This window comes from Grammomys surdaster, unplaced genomic scaffold (genome assembly GCF_004785775.1).
Source record: "Grammomys surdaster isolate TR1022 unplaced genomic scaffold, NIH_TR_1.0 165, whole genome shotgun sequence".
Lineage (NCBI taxonomy): Eukaryota > Metazoa > Chordata > Mammalia > Rodentia > Muridae > Grammomys > Grammomys surdaster.
This window is the reverse complement of record NW_021604613.1, coordinates 9,318,583-9,341,597: the sequence shown is the minus strand read 5'-3', so window position 1 is coordinate 9,341,597 and position 23,015 is coordinate 9,318,583. Positions and strand designations below refer to the sequence as shown.

The 23,015-nt window shown below is 40.3% G+C and overlaps 1 protein-coding gene across 2 annotated transcripts in view; it reads right to left on the bottom strand.

Moving 5' to 3' along the window:
* Positions 1–23,015, bottom strand: part of LOC114619890 (10 kDa heat shock protein, mitochondrial) — a 55,667-nt gene that overhangs the window by 6,412 nt on the left and 26,240 nt on the right. Inside the window, exons 1-5 of one of the 2 annotated variants that reach the window (XM_028765842.1) lie at positions 22,055–22,144; positions 14,335–14,397; positions 3,504–3,604; positions 744–786; positions 474–560 (exon numbers count right to left, since the gene is read on the bottom strand). In XM_028765842.1, the coding sequence (XP_028621675.1) occupies positions 474–560; positions 744–786; positions 3,504–3,604; positions 14,335–14,397; positions 22,055–22,114 (354 nt within the window). In that variant the 5' untranslated portion in view covers positions 22,115–22,144. Of the gene's footprint in view, positions 1–473; positions 561–743; positions 787–3,503; positions 3,605–14,334; positions 14,398–22,054; positions 22,145–23,015 lie in introns of those variants that run through there. The other variant, XM_028765844.1, reaches the window with a different exon arrangement.

Below are 23,015 nucleotides of genomic sequence, written 5' to 3'. Positions count from 1 at the left end.
GACTGGCCTCATGGGAGTATAGGGTTATGGCCTCCCTGGTCTCCACAGGTGCATGTACACAACTGCACACATGACTGCATATGCATCACACCCACATACATTAAACAAACTGAGCAGTGTCTAGTATATTTATAACATTATACAACCACGCCCTCTATCTTCCACAATATTTCTGTTCATCTATAGATACGGAATGTTCCCCAAGGGCTTATCTGCTGAAGATGTGGTTCCCAGCTGGCCAGTCTCTCAGGGGAGTGGTAGAAACTTTGGGAGATGAGGCCTAGTTGGAGGAAGCAGGTCATGGAGCAGTGTCCTTGAAGAGGGCAATGGGACCCTGACTCTTCACTCTGTTTCTGGGATGCCATGTAAGCAGACTTGGTTCCCCAAATGCTCCCTTCTGAGATGTTTGGCCTCACTTCAGGCCTAGAGTAATGATGCCAAATGACCAGTTACTGAAACCTCTCAGTTCTCACCTCTTTTGGAGTTTTATGAGCTGCACAAAGAAAAATCCATTGTTCGGTTGCTGTCATCTGAGTACATGTATCTGGATGGCATTCACTCTGTTAAAAGTAATATTTTTGTAATATGTAGAATGATAATGAAAAAAATGTATCATTTGAGTTACAACATTTCTATATAAAATATAAAAAGAAAATAATAAGAAATGGACAAATCTAAACATACAAAATTATTTTTAAAAATCAGAACTTTGAATTACATTTTTATCATAAAGAAAATACTACCTGTAGTTTGACAGCAAGTCCATTTAGTTCAAGGCAGAACTGCCTAAAAATGCAAAAAGCACACTTATTATCCAGGCTCTGTGTATTTTCTTCTTTTATTTTGTAAGGTTGCCAAGCTAGTTACCCTTTTATACAATAAAAATTTGTTTAATTTTTCTGGACAGTAACTCAGAAATTTCACCAAGACTCTGGGAAAACATGTACTTTTTGACTGGGTCAGCACTTTGAGAATCTATTATAACGCAGTTGTCAGAACTGTATACAGTTATGTTATAAAGGTGTTCACATTAACTATGTATATGTGACAAAACTTCTGATTATGATCAACTGAAGGATAGGAAGTTATTGATATATATGATTAAACATGAAAGATGTTTCAGTTATATAAAAATTATATATATATATATATACACACACACACACACACACACACACACACACACACACACATATATAGTTACACACAAAAAAAAGTCTCAACTTTTTTTATAGGTTAGAACTTTCATACTTAGCCAGACATGGTAGTGCATGCCTTTAATCTCAGCACTCATGAGGCAGAGGCAGGTGGATTTCTTGAGGCTAACTACACAGACAAATCCTGTCTGGAGACAAAAACAAAAACCTACAACAAACAAACACTAAATCATGCCAGGTGGGGCGGGTGGTGACAGGAGACAGATGTATCTCTGTGGGTTCAAGGCCAATCTGTTCTAGATAATAAGTTCCCAAACAGCCAGGGTTACATAGAGAAAGATCCTGTCCCTAATCCACTCCGAAAAAAAAAAAAAAAAAAAAAATCAGAACTGTGGCCCTTGTGAAATTCTAACACTAAAAAGGTAGAGAAGAAGGATCCCTTGAACAAGCTGGTTCATTGATAGACTATGTCTTAACAAATAAGGTAGAGAGAAATCAAAAAAGAATCTTGATATAAACTTCAGGTCTCCACATGAACATGCACATCCAAACTCGTATACACATAAACATGCAAACAGACATACACACACGAATGCACAACACACACGCAAAAAAGGTAGCAAATAATAGATGGTTCCTTGTACACATATCCATGAGGGAACACACACACACACACACACACACACACCACCACCACCACCACCACCACCATCACAAAATAAAGAGGACCAGCAACCACACGGTCTAAGCTGAGACCATGACTCAGTGGCAGAGCACTAGTGAGTCTAGGATTTCAAGGTCCTAGGTTCATTTCCTGCACAACAAAAATATAAAGAACAGAAAAGTTGCTGGGCGGTGGTGGCGCACGCCTTTAATCCCAGCGCTTGGGAGGCAGAGACAGGCAGATTTCTGAGTTCGAGGCCAGCCTGGTCTACAGAGTGAGTTCCAGGACAGCCAGGGCTGCACAGAGAAACTGTCTCAAAAAAACAAAAAACCAAAACAACAACAACAAAAAGAAACAAAAAAAAAAACAAAAATAAATAAATAAATAAATATGCACAAATAAAGCATCAAACCAGTTCAGGGCAGTCATAATGAAGCTTTCCAGTCTGCTTATGCCTGATGTCTGCCACTGACCTGGGCCAAATATTCAGAATTAGATTTAAAAAACAAACAAACAAACAAAAACAAAAAAACAAAAAAAGACAATCCTCTGTAATAAAAATAAATGTATTTTATAGTTGTCACACTATTGAAAGAGTTCACACTAAAAATCCTACCTAAGGTAAGTATTCCACTCTATCAAGGTAGAGTTACAACTGTTTCTTCATCAAACAAAAATACTTTGGTTCCCCAAAACTGCAATATTAAAGCCTACATTTAGAAGATGAAATAGGTTGCCAAAAAAGACATATATGAAACTAATTAAATAAAAATCACTATTTATTTAAGCATACTTTAATTTATTGCTTTGTTTTTCTGATATAGGTTCCCACTATGTAGTACCTGCTGGCAGGTTGGCCTTAAACTCACAGAAATCTGGCTTTGTCATCATGCTCAGCCTATTTAAGTATATTTTAATGGAAGAAATAAAAAAGCAAAAGATACATTTTATTTTTTTATGATTATACTTCCTTTCCTGGGTAATTCTGTGCTTAAGACTATAAAAATAACACCATGATAGGAAGACAGATCATACTAAACGACACTATTTTTTAATTACCTATCACTGCCCACTACTTCATATCAGTGTGTTTTATGTGGTTCTGAGTTATTGTTTACTAAGAAGTAACAAAGATTGGCAATGAGAAGCATAGGCTTACATAGTCCAACTAACTCATTTGGCAGTGTTGCAGGATATAAAACTAACAGCTTTAAATCAGTCTACTACAGAGCTAACACAATGAAAACACAACCCACAGCTAAAACCCACACATCCTACCATGATTACAAGCCTTTCAAAGGGGCACCTTTTCCTAATCACAGAGGTTCAATATGAGCTATTAGGAGATTTGAATCAAGTTATAACTCAGTTGGAACAAACAATAATCACTTGCACGCTTGTAATTCTAATTCTAACACTCAGGAGGCTGAAGTAGGAGAATTAAGAGTTCAAGACCCATGCCAGCTGTGCTAGCTTCAATCCCATCAGTTGTAGGAGGTGGAGACAAGTGGATCTAGGCCTGAGCTACTACATGAGACCTTGTCTCAAATAACCAAAAGACACACAATGAAACTGTTCTGATTTACACATTTTACTTGAGTCATAATTTTCATTAGGAGGTACTTATTAGTGTATTCTTACTAGAACTGTTAGTACTATCCTGAGATTTCATAAAGACCTACCTTAAATGTTCATACTTCCATACACCTTCATCTTGGCCTTCAGGTGGTTCAAGAATTTTGTCAATATTGGAGCAGTCTGCCCTTATGTTCTGTTGAATATACTATAAAGAAAGAAGGTCTTATGGTTAATTAAATTATACTGGATGTTAAATTTCATGCTGAGTATGTTTAATATTTTTTGGTTTTTGAGACTATGTAGCTCTGGGGGTCCTGGAATTTGCTATGTGCAGGGAACTATGGAGTTGGTTTGACTTAGCTGCCCTGAGAGGCATATCAGGTTTTTCAGGTTAGGTCCTAGGGGACAATGTGCCTTGCAGTTCCTGAGAGACAAATGCATTCCCTCCGGTAGTAAAGTGTTCAGGCCACTTTGTGTTTCTCTGTATGTTCTCTTAGAAGTTATGGCAGCACAGAAGCTTGACAGGACAATTGGACTTTAGATGTTAATCTTGTTTACCCTATAAAGTTTGCAAACATGATTGTATCTTGGCAACTACAGCTGTATAGATCCTGGCAATTGCCACCATATTCTCTTTCTAATAAAGGTATTAAAAAGTCTGACTGCTCTCAGTAAAATTGCCACAGCTTAAGTCTTGCTGTGGACTCTCTAACCAGCGTCATTCCTAATGGCCATATTAGGTGACCTTAACCTGGCAAATAAGATCTGGCACTTACAGCTATATAGACCAGGCTGGCCTTGAACTCAGAGACCAGTCTGCCTCTCCTCCCAAGTGCTGGGTTAAAGGCATGCACTACCAAGGCTAGACTGAACATCAACTCTTAGCCTTCTTCATAATGAAATCACAGGCACGTACTAACACACTGGGTTTGAGTTCCCATGCACTGTGGGGATTTGGGGAGGGAACAGGTTCTCACTAGACTGCCCAGACTGACCTAGCACTCAAGTCACCCCACACCTCAGCCTCCCACCAGACTCGCATATGGGCACATGAGGCCCAGAATTTTCTCACATTTTTTTTCACCTCATCCTAATGATCTTAAATTTTGATGCCCTTAAGTATATGCAATTAATCCTGAAACGCTTCAAATTCCACACAATATTTTTTCCAAATCTCTTCTACTCCAACATATACTCATAACTCATTTTTAAAAATTATTTTTTGCTGGGTGGTGGTGGCGCACGCCTTTAATCCCAGCACTTGGGAGGCAGAGGCAGGTGGATTTCTGAGTTCAAGAGTTCGAGGCTAGCCTGGTCTACAGACTGAGTTCCAGGGCAGCTAGGGCTACACAGAGAAACCCTGTCTCAAAACAAACCAAAAATAAATAAATAAATAAATAAAAATAAATAAATAAATAAAAATTATTTTTTACTTTTTGATATTATAATAAAATTACATCATTTGCTCCATCCCTTTCCTCCCTCCAAACCCTTCCATATGCCCCTCCTTGCTCTCTCTTCCAATTTCATGGCTGCTTTTTTTCATTGTTATATACATTTATATATACTCATATATGTTCTTAAATACATACATACAACCTATTCCACATGTTCATAACTCGTTTTTATTGTACTTTACATTATTACACTTTTCAGTCCTTCCAGTTTGTTATTGCTACTGGTTTAACAAATAAATGTGGCCAGCCTGCCGTGTACTGGCATCCTTTCTCACACATGTACACACTTTACATCTTACCCTTGCATCCAGCTTTCAGAGTCTCATAGTTCAAACTTTTTTGCTACTATTATTATCTGTTATGCTAACCTGGGGTTAATGATCTTTTGGAGTTACTATTTTAATTTAAATGATGAATTATTCTCACATAAGATAGCAAATAAAATTCACAAATGTTTTCTGTTCTGAATATTTAATTGATCAGCCACTTTCTTATTTCTCTTTCTCCTCAGGCCCCTAAAACATAACAATATTGGAAATGGGCCAATTAATGATGGTCTCTGACTATTCAAGTAAGAAAGGAGTCATTGTCCATCACAAAGAGAACTATACAAAGAATCAACAAAACTAGGAGCTGGTTGTTTGAGAAAATCAACAAGATAGATAAACTCTTAGCCAGACTAACCAGAGGGCACAGAGACAGTATCCAAATTAACAAAATCAGAAATGAAAAGGGAGACATAACAACAGAAACCAAGGAAATTCAAAAAAATCATCAGATCCTACTACAAAAGCCTATACTCAACAAAAATGAAAAGTCTAGATGAAATGGACGATTTTCTAGACAGATACCAGGTAACAAAGTTAAATCAGGAGCAGATAAACTATCTAAACAGTCCCATAACCCCTAAAGAAATAGAAACCATCATTAAAAGTCTCCCAACTAAAAAAAAAAAAAAAAAACTCAGGGCCAGATGGTTTTAGTGCAGAATTCCATCAGACCGTCAAAGAAGACCTAATACCAATGCTTCTCAAACTATTCCACAAAACAGAAACAGAAGGAACAGTACTGAATTCGTTCTATGAAGCCACAGTTACACTGATACCTAAACCACACAAAGACCCAACAAAGAGAACTTCAGATCAATTTCCCTTATAAATATCAATGCAAAAATACTCAATTAAAATTCTCGAAAACCGAATGCAAGAACATACCAAAACAATCATTGACAATGATCAAGTAGGCTTCATCCCAGAGATGCAGGGATGTTTCAATATATGGAAAGCCATAAATGTAATCCACTATATAAACAAACTCAAGAAAAAAAAACACATGATCACCTCATTAGATGCTGAAAAAGCCTTGAAAAACACAACACCCCTTCATGTTAAAAGTCTTGGCGAGATCAAGAACTCAAGGTCCATATCTACGCATAACAAAAGCAATATACGCTGGGCAGTGGTGGTACATGCCTTTAATCCCAGCACTTGGGAGGCAGAGGCAGGCAGATTTCTGAGTTCAAGGCCAGCCTGGTCTACAGAGTGAGTTCCAGGACAGCCAGGGCTACACAAAGAAACCCTGTCTCGAAAAAGCCAAATAAATAAATAAATAAATAAATAAATAAATAAATAAATAAATAAATGCAATATACAGCAAACCAATAGCCAACATCAAACTAAATGGAGAGAAACTTTGAAGCAATAGCACTTTATAAAATCAGGGACTAGGCAAGGCTGCCTACTCTCCCCCTATCTATTTAATATAGTACTCAAAGTTCTAGCCAGAGCAATTAGACAACAAAAGGAGGTCAAAGGGATACAAATTGGGAAGGAGAAAGTCAAAATATCACTTTTTGCAGATGATATGACAGTATACATAAGCAACCCCAAAAATTCCACCAGAGAACTCCTACAGCTAGTAAAAAAAAAACTTCAGCATAGTGGCTAGATATAAAATTAACTAACAAATCAGTAGCCTTCCTCTACTCAAAGGATAAACGGTCTGAGAAAGGAATTAGGGAAACAACACCCTTCACAATAGTCACAAATAATATAAAATATCTTGGTGTGGCTCTAGCCAAACGAAGATGTATTTTTAATTAGTCATTGATAGGCGATGACCCAGCCCATTGTGGGTGATGTCTCCACTGGGCAGGTGGTTCTGGGTTCTATAAGACAGCAGGCTGAGCAAGCCAAGAGGAGCAAGTCAGTAAGCAGCCCCTCCCTGGCCCCTGCATCAGCTCCTGCCTCCAGGTTCCTGCCCTGCTTGAGTTCCTGTCCTGACTTCCTTCAATGATGGACTACAGATGTGGAAGCACAGGCCAAATAAACTCTTTCCTTCCCAAGTTTCAAGTTGGACATTGAAAAAGTATTCCCACTTCAGACACAGTGTCAGGGTCCCTGGAACTGGAGTTACAGGCAGGCCACTTGAAGTGGGTCCTAGGAACTGCACTCTGATCATCAACAATAGCAGCAACCGTTAACCTCTGAAACATCTCTCCAACCCTAGGACTTAATACTCATTAAATATGCTACCAAAACTTAGGTTTTACTTGGTAAGCTATAAAGTCATTTGTTACTAATTCCTAAAGTTTATTACATTAATACTATATAATAATATATTAATATAAGCAAATGATTTGCAATCAATAAAACCACTATTTTTAGTTTCAAAACAAGCATAATTTCCATTACACCCAGGCATGGTGATGTATACCAGTAATTCTAGTACTTGGGAGGTAGAGTCAGGAGGATTAGAAGCTCAGCTACTGCCAAGTTTGAGGCCAGCCTGGGCTACAGTAAGACCTTGTCTCAAAAAAAAAAAAAAAAGAAGGTAAGTAAGACCTGAAGATGTCACTGGACTGCTACAGTATCAGGATAAAAATGATGAGTTTTGCTTCTTATGAATGAGTAAAGAAAATTGTTTGTTGTGGGCCTATAAGTTTTCTTCCACTTACTAATGTGCCATACTAATGTATGAAGAGGTGAGAGGACACTGTGGTAATCAGTTCTCCCCTTCCACCATCACCAAGCAGGGTTGTTGCCAAGTGCCTTTACTGCCTGAGCCATCTCACCAGCCCTATTATTCTTCTTTGAGACAGTTTCTCCTGCCTCTGCCTCCTAAATAGATGCCTAAGGAGAGGATTGCATCCAATTCCCTGGAACGAGAATTAAAGATAATTGTGAGCTGCCATGTGGGTGATGGAAAACTGAACCCAGATCCTCTGTTAGAGCAGCAAGTGGTCTTAACCACTGAGCCATCTCTCCAGTCGCCATAGCTCTTTGGGAAGGGACAGATGGTTCAGTAGTTAAGAGCACTGGCTCTTCTCCAAGTTTCCATCTTCTCCAAAAATGGAAACCATAAAATAATTTTGCATGGAGTTATATTATATATAACTATTATATATAATACTTGTATCCAGAAGTCCTGAGTTCAATTCCCAGCAACCACATCTTTCATAGGATCCAGTGCCCTCTCCTGGTATGTCTGGAGACAGCTACAGTGTACTCACATGCATAAAGTAAGTTAATCTTAAAAAAAAAAAAAAAAAAAAAAAGAACTCTTTAAATGATATAGAGAAGCTGGTGGGGGCGGGGTATGCCTCAGCACTGGCTGTTCTTCCAAAGGACCTGGGTTCAATTCCCAGCGTCTACATGGCAGCTCACAACTGTAACTGCAGTTCCTGGGGAGCCACTACTTTCACAGATATATATTCACCAAAACACCAATGCACATTAAAAAAAGATGTATTGAGAAAAAAGGCTAAGAATAGTTGCTCTATACTCTATTTGGTATGCAATAGTATTGTGCCTAAAAACTGTAAATACTCAAGTTAAAAAACACTATTGTGGTAGACATAGTGGCACACAACTTTAATCCCAGCACTCAAGAAGCAGAGAAAGGGGCTGGAGAGATGGCTCAGCGGTTAAAAGAGTACTGACTGCTCTTCCAGAGGTCCTGAATTCAATTCCCAGCAACCACATGGTGGCTCACAACCATCTTTAATGGGATCTGATGCCCTCTGCTGGGTGTCTGAAGACAGCTACAGTGTACTCACAGACATAATTTTAAAAACAAAAACAAAGCTAACAAACAAAAAATAAAAATGCAGAGAAAGGTAGATCTCTGTGCATTTGAGGTCAGCTAATGCTACGTAGTGAGATCATGCCCATTTAAAAAACAACAGGCAAAACGTCATTCTTTGTGTTATATTTAACCCTAGAAGTTTAATTATAATGACCTAATACTATTTTCTAAGGCAGTTTTTAGAAATAATTTGAGGTCATGCGATACAAGTATTATATATAATAGTTATACTATATAGAATATAACTGTATACAAAACTATTTTATGATTTCCAATTTTGGAGACGATGGAATGAACACATACCAATCTTTCTTCACCAGTGAATGAAAGCATAACCTGGACTAACTGCACCTGGCTCTGCTAGCTAATGTAGTGAAAATTTTGGTTTCTTTAAAAACCCAGTTACATTATATGAACATGCTTTTGTTTTAATCCCAGGTGTGGGTAAGAGGCTGCTTCACAGCAGGCAATTACAGTTTACTCTGTGCACTAGGAGGGGCATGATCTTTGCCAGCTGCAGATAGTTAAATTCTAGGGACCCTGGAGAGGGTATAAATGCTAGGGCCCTGAGAGGAGCCAGAGGTGTTCAGAAAAATGAGACAAAGGAGGAAGTGGCTGCTGCCCACCTCTCCTGCTCTTGGTTGCTGTTGTGGTTTAACCAAAAGAAGTTGGAAATATCTGACCCCAAGAAATTCAACACCCCTAATCAGAAGGAAGTAGCCTCTAGAGGTCTACACCTCCTCTCCCCTCTAACCTTCTTCCTCTCCTACCTAGTGTTAGGGGTTGGAAGGGATTAGGGTGGAATAAGGTTTGGAAGGGAAGTAGAGGTATAAGAATATATAATAAAATAGCCAAAAAAAAAAGCACCAAAAATCTGAGGTCTCAGAAACAGAGTAGAAGGCACAGATGTCACTGAACTGGCAGTATTTGCTCATTGCTCTTTCCAGTAGCTCCTTCCCCCAAACTGACAAAGGTTGAAACTCAAAAGTGAATACTATGATGCTGAAATCGTCTCTAACAGTAGTTCTCAACCTATAACAGGGTCACAGCTCCTTTGAGGACTCTATGGCACTTTCACAGAGGTCGCCTAAGACCACTGGAAAACACAGATATTTACATTATGATCACCACAACATAAGGAACTGTATTAAAGAGTTAGTTAAAGCATTAGGAAGGTTAAGAACTACTGGTCTAAGAGAATCTTTCCAGTTCTGGCTCAGGAGTGAAAGAGGCACACCTTACATGTGAGGCTGAGTTCTCCTCAGGTTTGGTTAGAAACAGTATCCCTAAGAACCTGAGTGTAGTGATCACAGCTGTCATCTAATTCCTTCTGTGAGACACAGAGCACCAGGGTCATCAAATCTCACAAAAACCTCCAGAAACCCTGGGTTTGGGCATTACACACCTTTGATCCCAGCACTCAGGAGGCAGAGGCAGGTGGATCTGAGTTCGAGACCAATATGGTCTACAGAGCAAGTTGCAGGACAGTCAGGGCTACACAGAGAAACCCTGTCTCAAGAAAAAATAAATAAAATAAACAAGACCTCCAGAACCATGCCTTGAGACAGGTTATCTGTCTAAACTCTAAAGTATTTCACTGTAGTAATGCTGACTAATAGAAAGACTAAAGGAAAACAGACAAATGACTATGGAAGTCAACAAGCCGCTTCTTTCTCATCAAAAAACATGGGAGAGGGACAGAAAGATGGCTCAGACACCTGACAACTTTGAGCTGATCTCTAAGATCAACACGTTGGAAGGAAAGAGCCAATCATTTTCAAGCTCTCCTCTGTCCTCCATACGTGTACCCACATATCTCCCCCCAGTAAGTGTAATTTTTAAAAATGAAAGAAGTACTAAAAGAACTGTCAACCAGAATCCCCATCTTCCAAAATATCCTTAATAAATGAAGATAAAGATATTTTCAAATTAAAGAAAACTAAAGGCAGAGACCCCAGCGTCTGCTAGTATTGCAAGGTTCTGGACTCACACTAGCATCAAAAAGCAAACAAGCAAGCAGAAGAAAAGAGAATTCCTAGACAGCAAACCATGCTAAAACAAAAACTGCTAAAAAAGTTCTTCAAGGAAAGAAAAATAGAAGGAAATTTAAAACATCAGAAGTAACAGAAATTACAAGGCAGGGTGGTGCAAATCTTTAATCCCAGAACTTGGAAGGCAGAGACAGGATGAGTTCTATTAGTTTGAGGCCAGCCTAGTCTACACAGTGAAGGCCAGACCAGCAAGAGCTATAATAGTGAGACCATGTCTCAATAAGATAAAATAAAAGTAACTCTGAAGTTGGGTATGACGCCTTATGCCCCTAATTCCAGCTCTTGGGAGGTCAAAGACTGTCATGACTTAAAGGGTAGACTAAGCTGGAGAGTGAAATTCTGTTTCTACAAGCCAAAATAAAAGAAACATTGTGTCAGTGAGGAGGCTCATCTAGAGAAGGTGCTTGCTTCATAAATCCAATATCCTGAATTCAATCCCTGAAACCAAAATAAAGGTAGAAAGAGGAGAACTATGTCTTCTGACCTCCATACAAGCATCATGGCCAACACGTACCTTCATACACAGGATAACATATACAGACAGTAAAATAATAAAGTTTGTCAAAAAAAGAAACATTAGGCTACGAATAAATAGTTCAATGGTAGAGAGATTGCCTAGTACTTAAGAAGTGCTTAAATTCACTCTTTAGTCCTACCAACGAAAATATCACTGTCTGGCTGGGTTTTAATCAATGTCTACAGATACATAAGGCAATAAGGAGTAAGTAAAAACAATGAGGAAAGGGGCCCATGTAAAGGTAATAATAACTGTAATAAAAAAAAAAATACTGGCTGGGCAGCGGTGGCGCACGCCTTTAATCCCAGCACTTGGGAGGCAGAGGCAGGCAGATTTCTGAGTTCGAGGCCAGCCTGGTCTACAGAGTGAGCTCCAGGACAGCCAGGGCTACACAGAGAAACCCTGTCTCAAAAAAACAAAAACAAAACAAAAACCCACAATGTTAAAAAGTTCAAATAACCTGTCAAAAGGGGGGAAAGTGATTTACAAGAAGAAAAAAAACAAATGGAGCAAAACAAGGGCTAGGGCTATAACTAGTTGATAAACTACCTGCCTAGCATGCATGAAGCCCTGGTCCAAGTTCAAAACCTAGAACCACATAAACCAGATAAGGTATTGCATACCTCTAATGCCAACACTAGAAAAGTGGAGGATTGGGAGGTTTGGGGAATTAGTCATCCTTGACTACTACTTCAAGTTTGAGGCCAGCCTGGCAAATAGGAGGGCTCATCTCAAAAAAGGTTTCCCCATCCCCTGCTACCACCCTACTGGAAAGCAGGCTTAGTGGCCAAGAGCATGTGCTGTTCTTATAGAGGACTGGGTTCAGTTCCCAGTACCCACATGGTGGCTGACAAGCGCCTGTAACTCCATTTCCAAGGGCTCCAATGTCCTCTTTTGACTGCCACAGGCTCCTACACCATGTACCTAGTGCAGTCAATACATTCAAGCATTGAAACACTACACACAAAATAAATTACAAATTTTAAAAATGAGAGAACTGAAAACAATAAAAGTTAACCTAGGAGCTCAGCGGTTAAGAACAATGACTGCTGTTCCAGAGGTCCTGAGTTCAATTCCCAGAAACCACATGGTGGTTCACAACCATCTGTAATGGGGTCTGATGCCCTCTTCTGGTGTGTATGAAGATAGTGATAGTGTACTCATATAAATAAAAATAAGTAAATCTTTAAAAACTTAAGTCTAAACATATCTGCAAATAACTATATTAATTTTAAATAATATAGAAATTAATATACAAAGACAAATAAAATGAAAAAATAAAACCCACAGTTCTATGTTGGTTATAGGAGATGTACTTCAACTATAACGATATAAGTGGGTCAGCTGTAACTCTGGAAAGAGCTCAGCGGTAGAGTACTTGCTTAGCATGTGTGAGGTTTCATTACCAGCACACTGACCTCCTCACTCCCCGAAAAAATAATAAAAATGTTAACCCACATCTAACCTAATCTATTTCACACCAATTTCTTTGGGTTTTGCTGTTTTGGCTTTTGTTATTAATTTTGTGGCTTTACAGACATATTTTTTCTTTTCTAAATATTACCTTCTTTCTACTACAGTGCTGGGGAATCAAACTTAGCTCCTCGGGCATACTGCACAAGTGTTCTACCACTGCCCCTGTATATCCTATTTTCTGCCATTCTTTTATTTTTTTTTATTAACTAAGAACTCTATATGTTTTTGTTTTATTTACCCCAACTCTTCCCCTTAACTCCTCCCGGGTCCAACCCACCTCCCTATACCCTCAATTTCATGTCCTCTTTTTAATTTAAAAATCCATCAACTTGCCGGGTGGTGGTGGCGCACGCCTTTAATCCCAGCACTCAGGAGGCAGAGGCAGGCGGATTTCTGAGTTCGAGAGTTCGAGGCTAGCCTGGTCTATAGAGTGAGTTCCAGGACAGCCAGGGCTACACAGAGAAACCCTGTCTCGAAACCCCCCCCAAAACAAAACAAAACAAAACAAAACAAAAAAAAAAATCCATCAACTTTAATTTGGGCTGTCCATATACTTGTGGGTGTGGGACCATCCACTGTGTCATGGAGACTACCAGGAACAATATCCTTAAAGAAAACTAATTCTTCCCTAGAAGCCTTCAATTATCAATAACACTTAAGTTAGATGTATGATGCTCATGAACTGCTTCCCACTCCAAGCTAGAATACTGACTGACTTGATCTTGTGGCTGGTAACCACAATTAACTCCTTAATTTGAACTTTAACAATTAGCCATGAAAACATTTTTTTTTCACCAAACTTCTGATCCTATTCAATTTGAAAGAACCACCATTTTCCCCCTTGGGGGGAGTTGTGGGGGGGTGGGGGGAGCTAAAACCTAACATAGTATAGAATGTGATTCTCAACAAGAATGTCTAGAAATCTCTCAAGGTACTACTGAAACAAAACATGCTATGGAAGCCCTCCTTGGGAACCAATGCTCTAGTGAGTCATGAGACAGTAATAAAGAGCTAAAAAACAAAATCTGTTTTCACATACACTGGAAGGTATAAAATGAACACAATCATAAAAAGATACAAATCTCAAAAATATGTTATCAAAGGTATAGTCACTAAATTAGCATTTTATTTCTAATTAGTGATTTTGTCATTCAATTACTTTTAATTCCTTATACATTCAAATTTCATAACATACTTAATAAAATGAAGTCTGATTACATTGTTAAATGGCCATTCCATTTACCCAGTGGAATCTTGTTTGTGCCCTCTCACACACAAAATGGGAATATTCACTATACCAATGATATAAAATGTTTGTTAGGAGAGTTATAAAAGAAAGTTTTATTACCTGCTGAACAGCAAGTGTACTGTCCATTTCATCAAATGATTCATCAGGCCAATTATAGAAATCCTAAAAAAGTAAACTAATGGTTAAAACACATACAAAGAAATACGGAAGACAGTAATGCTGCTATAAACATCAGTTCTTAGTAAAGATCCAAGCCTCACAGCAGAGCAGAGGAAACACCTTTACACTGTGATTAGCAATGAATTAAACAGTCTTAGCCAACACTCTTAAATGGACATCAATGAACTAGACATGGTAAATGTTTGCAACCACAATCCCTCACATACATTTCTCATTAATCTTTCATGGACTGTTTAACTAAAAAGAAAAGTTCATCACTTTTTGTTTACAATTGTTAGATAATATCCGTAAAAGTTGTGCTGAAAAAAATCTCCAAACATCAAAAACAAAAACCTAAATCAGTTTTTTTAAAACAACATTTATGTATTTATTTTATGTATGTGAGTATACTTCAGACACACCAGAAGAGGGCATTGGACCCTATTACAGATGGTTGTGAGCCACCATGTGGTTGCTGGGAACTGAACTCAGGACCTCTGGAAAAACAGTCAGTGTTCTTAACCGGTGAGCCATTTCTCCAGCCCCTAAATCAGAGTTTTAAAGAGCTAGCATTACTGGTGAGCAATTTATAAATTACTACTCCAGTTACAAACAGAATTTTAAATTTCCAAATAGAAATATGACTTCCATCAAAAAGTAGTTATTAATGTAGGGGCTGAGGAGATGGCTAGTTGTTAAGATCAATGGCTGCTCTTCCAGTGTAACTAGGTTCTATTTCCAGCACCCACAGGCAGCTCACCACTGCCTGTTAACTCCAGACCCAGGGGACCCAGTGCCCTCTTGTGGTCTCTGTGAGCACTACATGTACATGGTGCAGACACACATACAGGTAACTGCTCAAACACAACTGTAACTCTGCCTGTCTCTGCCTCCTGAGTGCTGTTAAAGACATGCACTACCACTACCCAGCACCAATTTTTTTAAAAGGGGATATTTTTGTGGCACACTTTGCATTGATCTTGAATCCCTGTCTATTTGATTTTTCAGCAATACTTATGTATCTTACATCTTCCTTCTTTTTTGTTTTTCAGTACTGGAGATTGAACCTGGGGTCTTATATATTAGGGAGATGTTGTGGATGGGTCTGATGCTGTTTGTATTTTTGACGCTAATTCTGCTCTAGTGGGAGAGGCTGCAGACAAGGAGTGAGCCATCCTCAGGTGACTTCTTGTGAACCAATACCCTGATGAATAAAGGAGCCAATCACTGGGCTAGCAGGAGGGACTTCCGGGTTAGATAGGGGAAGAGGAAGGGTCCCCCTTTTGGACAGGGACAGTGTGAGGACAAGATGTAGCAACTAGTGTCTCCTGGTTTCTATGGCAGATTCACCAGGATTCTCCACTGGAGGATTTAGATTTAATACAGATACAAGATTAGGATTCTAGTTGTTGCACCCAGAGTTGAGTTACCATTGTTTCTGAACTAAGTTTGTGTGGTGTTTTCCTTCCCGTGGCAGTTCTACTGGGCTCGAGAGAGAAAGGTACGGCAGCAAAGCATGGGTTTACCAGATGTGCACCACAAAGACCGTGGGGGTTTTGAAGCATAGGGCTGGCATAGTAGCGACCCGCCAGTGGGAACTTAGTGATCTGGGTGAAGAGATTTTGGGAATGCCAGGCCAGAGAGTCTGCTGAGATGGGAACACCCCGCTGGCCCGCTGGTTCTGGGCATAGCACGGGAACTTACCGTTCTTTTTAAATATTTCCTGCAACAGGGAAATGCTCTACTGTTGAGCTCTATTTCCAGCCTGTTTTATACTTTTCATTTTCACTAAATTTTACAGACTGGCCTTGAACTTGCAATCTTCCTACTTCAGACTCCTACAGAGCTAGGATTACAGGCCTGTGTCCAGGCATGCATGGCTCCTATGTATCTTTAAAAAGCAGCACAAATACTGCACAGACCTGGTCTTCAACAAATGTCTCTGAGCTAAAATGAGCTCAGGGAAGCTCATTATTAAACCAACGACCTATAAACCTTTACCAACCAACAAAAGTTAATCGAGGTTAGAGGAAAAAACTCTTAAGAATGCAGTGTCTAACACCTCATGATTAAAGTTTAAAAAAATGAAAAGTAGCAGGGTAGCTCATGTCTATAATCCCAGAACTGAACAGAGTAGGAGAATCACTGTTCAAGTTCAAGGCCAGCCTGAGCTACAGTGTGAATTCCAGACTAGGCAGGGCTACATACAAGTGTTAAACCCTGCTTCAATTCCCTCCCCACCAAACAAACAAACAAAAAAAAAAAAAAGGAAGATTAGCTCAGTGGTTAAACTGCTCTTTCAGAGGACCCAGGTAAGATTCCCATCACCCACAATGTAGCTCACAATTGGCTGTAATTCCAATTCCAGGGCATCTAATGCCCTCTTCTAACTTGCTCAGGCCAACGCAGGCATATGGTTCACAGGCAAAACACTCATACATAGAAAATAATTCTTGTTTTTTTAATTAAGGTCAGGCTGTGTCGTGGTGGTGGTTGTGTTACATGCCTTTAATCCTAGTACTTGGAAGGTAGAGGCAGGTGGATCTAGGAAAGCCAAGGCTACAGGAAGGAAAGAAGTATATTTATGGATATAATGCATATATTAAGCCATGTGTAGTAGTGCAAACCTATAATCCCCATGCAAGAGGGGCTAAGACAAAAGACAGCCTCAAGTTGGAAAGCAGCTTGATCTACAAATCAAGTACCAGGCCAGCCAGAGCTAGAAAGCAAGACCCAATTCAAAAACAACAGATAAATAATTCCAGTACTTGGGAAGTGGAGGGAAGATGATCAGGAGTTCAAAATAATCTTCAGCTATATAGACAGTTCAAGGCCTGTCTAAACCATGTAAAACTGTCTCAAAAATGGATTGAAATGGGGACGCATGCATGGGAAAAATATCTAGAAAAAAAAAAAAGAGGATCAATTACAATAGGCAGTGGTGATAGCAGAGACCGGTAAGTGATGAGAACAGACTGAATGCTCAGCCATAAATGGACATCTGTGTCACCCCCGTTACTGAGAAACCATCATGGGAGAGGGAACAGAAAGAATCTAACAACTGGCAGGGCAGTGGTGGCCACGCATCCCTTTAGTTCCAATACTTGGGAGGCAGAGGCAGGTGGGTCTCTTGAGTTCTAGGATAGCCAGGCTAGACAGAGAAACCCTGTCTTGAAGGAGAGAAAAATAAATAAATAAATGTAAGAACTGAAGGAAGCAGAGGACTGTTGTGGAACATTGTACTGGGCATGACACAGCCACTGCTCTCTTAAACTCAAAGCATACTATGTCTGTCAGGGAAAGGCTCACAGAATTCTTCCACAACCAAGTCTCAAGTACCTATAAGCTGTTGTTAAGGATGACAAACATCTTAAAATAATTTATTAAGGAATGTTAACATGAGGGGCTGGAGAGGTAGCTCAGTGGTTAAGAGCACTGACTGCTCTTCCAGAGGTCCTGAGTTCAATTCCCAGCAAACACATGGTGGCTCACAACCATCTGTAATGAGATCTCATGCCCTTTTCTGGTGTGTCTGAAGACAGCTACAGTATAGTCATATACGTAAGATAAATACATTTTTTAAAAAAAGAATGTTGGCTGGGCGGTGGAGGTGCATGCCTTTGATCCCAGCACTTGGGAGGCAGAGGCAGGTGGATTTCTGAGTTCGAGGACAGCCTGGTCTACAAAGTGAATTCCAGGACAGCCAGGGCTACACAGAGAAACCCTGTCTCGAAACCCCCCCCCCAAAAAAGAATGTTAACATGATTTAAAGCAAATAAAAATCATTTTTTAAAACTTTAAAGATTGCAGGGGCTAGAGAGAGCCCTCAGTAGTTAGTTAAAAGCACTTACTGCTCTTACAGGGAATCTAGTTTCAGTTCCCAGCACCCCATCAGGTGGCTCACATGACCTACAACTACAGTTTCAACTGATCAAATACCCTCTTCTGGCTTTCATGGGTACTTATTCATTTGGTACACAAAACTCACACAGGCAGTGCACATACATACACATGAATAAAAAACTTTAAGAAGATTATAGACTATTCTGCTTTTAAAACATTAGTGAGGGGCTGGGGAGATGGCTCCTTGGGTAAGAACATTTGTTGCACAAACATGAAGACCTGAGTTCAAATCCCCAGAACCCACATTTTAAAAAAAAAAAAAAAAAAAAAAAAAAAGGCCATGCATGATAATGCTAGAGGAAAGCAGACAGACATCTGAGTTCAGGCCAGTCTGAGCTGCATAGCAAGTTCTGAATAAGCCAAGACTACATAGAAAGACCCCATCTTAAAAATACAAAACAGCAGGCAGAGGAAGGCAGATCTCTATGACTTCAAGGCTAGTCTGGAATAGATAGTGACCCTGTCAAAGGAGACTGAGAGAGGCAGAGTGAAAGAAAGTACCAATCGCAAGGGCTAGCTATCAAGCAAGCCAGACAGCCAGTCAACCACACATGCATGGACAAAGGTGGGCAGTTCCAAGAGCTCCCTAGCTAGCTAGTCAGCCTGATAAAACCTTAAATGTTGAGTTCAATGAGAGACTCTGTCAAAGGCAGTAAGACAGAGAATAAGAAATATCTTTCTCTGGTCTTCATGTACACCTACAGACACCCACACATGCACACACAACTTTTAAAGATTAAAATTATTAGCAAAAAATGAAAAGTATTAGCAAACCAGTTAGTGATAATACATGCATGAAACTTCTTCATTTCGAATCTAAGGTAGGATTATCAAGAGGTCAAGGCTTACAAAACCTACACAGTGGGTACAAGGTCAAGCAGGCTTGTATGTAAGACCCTGCCTCAAAAAAAGTCAATAGTGTTAGCCTATAAAGGAAGGAGAAAGAGGAATTCAAGGTCATCCTTGACTATACAGTAAGTTTCAGGCCAGCCTGACTACACGAGACCCTTTATAAACAAACAAATGAGCAAACATGCATTGTGTAGAAGATACATAGATACAGATATAGACAGATACGTGAGGAAGCTGTGGCAAGGGAACCAAGAATCCAAGGCCAATCCAGATTCCACAAAACCTTTTACACCAGCCCAAGATAAAAAACAAAAGTGTCTCAAAGAAAAAAAGAAAAAGTTAATGTTTTTGGTTTTTTAAAAAGATTTATTTATGTATTTATTTACTTATTTATGTATTTATTTTTAAAGTACTTTTTTTCAAGACAGAGTTTCTTTTTTTTTTCTCTAAGATTTATTTTATTGTATGTGAATACACTGTAGCGGTCTTCAGACACACCAGAAGAGGGCATGGGATCCCATTACAGATGGCTGTGAGCCACCATGTGTTTGCTGGGAATTGAACTCAGGACCTCTGGAAGAGCAGACAGTGCTCTTAATTCCTGAGCCATCTCTCCAGCCCCAAAGTCAATGTTATTAAATGTTTTGCCATGTAACTGTGATATTCATTAGACACTTAGGAGAAAAATAAAATCTAGCCTAATAAATGCTCTCACTCACCAGGTGGTGATGACACATGCCAATAATCACAGCACCTGGGAGGCAGAAGCAGGTGGATCTCTGTGAGTTACAGGTCACATTTATAAATAAACAAAGAAACAAATAAATGTGCTCATTTAATTCAGCCAATAGATGTTAAAAACCAACCAAATATTGTCTATGTTCTAGTCTAACTTTTAAATGCCACTCTAGCACTCAGGAAATGGAGACAGGGTGAGAAGTCATTCTCAGTCACATCTCTGTTTAAGGCCAGCCAGCCTGAGATACACGATACCATCTGTGCCACCCTCCCCCCCAAAGCAGGAAGGTATGCCACATATTACTCATATGTAACACAATATACATCATTTTGGAACAGAACTGTTTTAGTGAAGAAAATTTATGTGATAAACAGGAAAGGTTGCTTAAAAAGCAGTTTTTTCTTTTAATCCTTTTTTTTCCTATTACATTTTACTTAACCTTGTAATAAAGTGGGAAAATGAACAAGTCTGCACGTAGCTTACTTGCAGCAAAAGGACATGTTGCAGTGTTTAGTCTAAACAATTTTTCAAAATTAAAAATTTTCATCTAAGGATCAGCTGAGACACGAGTGCATGCTTAATTTGTGCATACTTAATTTACCACAGGAAAAGTCCTGGATTTAATTCCAAGAATTTTTTTTAAAGGAAGTGATCACTTAAAAATTAGAAAAAATGTTGCCTATGCACAATAACAGTTATCTGAAAACAAGAACCCTTAGAAAGAGTTGTTAAATAGTAAAAAGTATACATAGTATACAAATTTCCAACAGATTCAAGACAAACTGACAACTCATGACTCAATGGTTTTCGAAGGAATTCTCTAGGGCTAGGGATGGAGCACAACTGAGAGAGCTGTTCCCAACACTAGAAGCCCTCAATGGTGGTACACACTGTAATTCTAGCCCCCATAGTGGAAAACAGAAGGACCTAAGAGTTCAAGGTCACCTTCAACTATATAGTATAATTCGTGGGTAGCCTGACTTTGAGAATCTTCTCAAAACCAACAACAAATAGCAATTCTCTAAACTGACTGGGGTGGTGGGAGGCAGAGGCAGGTGGATCTCTGAGTTCGAGGCCAACCTAGTCTACAGAGCTACTTCCAGAAAAGTCAAGGCTACACAGGGAAACCCTGCCTCAAAATGAAAAGGAAGGAAGGAGGAAGGGGTGGGGGGAGGAAGTAAGAAAAAGAAAGAAAGAGTAACTCTCTAAAACTCAGTAGCATAAAAGTATTTTGATTTTTACTTACCCTAAAAATTACATTTTTTCAACAGAAAAAGTTTGCTCAGTACACGGTAAGAGGCAGCAGGCTGAGCAGCAACAAGAACACAGCCTGCTAAAATTACATTTTAAACATATCTCTTCTGATTTTAGAACATCGACTCAATGACAGGCCATTTCCGCCGGCCGATTAATCCTATCAAGTTTGAATGTCAACTGTTTTATTTTGTTTTGTTTTTTAACCGTAAAGTATCCCAGGTTTGCAAATTCTAAGAAGCACCAATATACTCCCCAATAGTGCCCTACTAAAGGTGCTATTAGAGTATTTTGGTGTGTTACAATCAGTTCATTCTGACTATTGTCCACAGGCATTAGCAAGGAAATTCGCAAGGAATGACATGTAACAAGTCACAACCTGGTGGCGAAAACTTGCTGGACCAGAGAACAGCTGGAGGGAACCAGAAGGGAGTGGTGGCGAAGACTACAGGAGGATAACTCGAACTACTGCCACCTGCATCCGGCTAGACAAACTGGATGGAGCCGATCGGCAGGTACGTCACCGGCCAAGCTTGTGCCCGGAGAGGTGGGCAGTGTTTACAGCCCTCGACGCCGGCGGTCCCGACGCGGGGACGGCCCCCGGGTCCCCAGCTGGCCCACCCCACACCCGGGTGCCGTCAGCTGCCACTCACAGCACGCAGTGCAGCAGCAGCGACAGGCGTCAGCCCCGGGCCTCGGCAGACACACCAGGGTCCTGCGCCTAGCAGGCCTCCAGGGCGGACAGCGCCGGCTGAGCTGCCTCAGGGGCCGCGGCTCCGGAAGCGCAGGCCAGCCACCATGGCCACGGCCCCCACCCGCCCGCCCTGGCCTCTCCTGGACGGGGTACCGCCAGCAGGAGAGGCTCGGCTCGGCCCCGCGAACTCCTTGACAGGAAAGCCATGAGGATGATACCTGCGCCTTGGTGCCTGGCCTGTTCCGCCTCAGCACTGCCGTCCCCTCCGCCATGACCATAGTGCCAGAGTCTGGGCGGCTGGCGTCGGTACCCGGATGTGGGGGCCGGCAGCTTGCGCGGGGGGCGGGGCACGGCGGTGCTCTGGGCTGCGGCTGCGGGGAGGGGCGGCAGCCAGCGGAACAGCCGCCGCCTGCGCGAGGCATGATGGGAAGAGTGCCGAACAGCAGCCCGGGCGGAGGGAGGAGCGCACCAGGAACAGCCAGCGAAGCTCAGCCAAGGCTGAAAAGGAAGGTGCGACCGGAAGCTGGGGTTGAGAGCGGCTTCCAAGGTCTGTGGTCCTGGTGAGCAAAGCCTGCGTCACTTGTGAGTGTTTGTCCTTCGGCTGTCTATAGACTGGAAGGGCAGGTTGCACAATAGTGACCATCTCGGTAAATCGAAACGAGAACATAATTCCGAGAACATAATTCTCCCAAACCACCCCAGATGTTAAGGTACAGAACATCCCAGATAACCTGGGAAATTTTTATAGACTCTTCATGGAATTACCCAGTCTGGAATCAGATTGACTGGGTCGGTTAAGGAGGAGACAGGAGGTACTGATAAACCTTGCTTCTATGATCCTCTCACTTAAAAGCCAAGGACTCTTTCGATGACAAGTTGGTTTCTATAGATAAAAGACTCAATGCTAATTTTTTTAAATGCCCATCATGAGATAGTGCACATCTGTTATTATGCGTTAGAGTTAAAATAAGCTCGCAGTTTTGCAAGTCGAAAGCAGAAGAAAATGAATAGTCCTTGATGGCTTTTATAAATTCTGTATCTTAAAATTCCAAGTTTCTCCTGCTTTTAAGTGTGGTTTTTTTTTTTGTTTTCTTTTGTTGTTGTTTTGGTTGGTGTTTTCTTTCTTTTCTTCTTCTTCTTCTTCTTCTTCTTCTTCTTCTTCTTCTTCTTCTTCTTCTT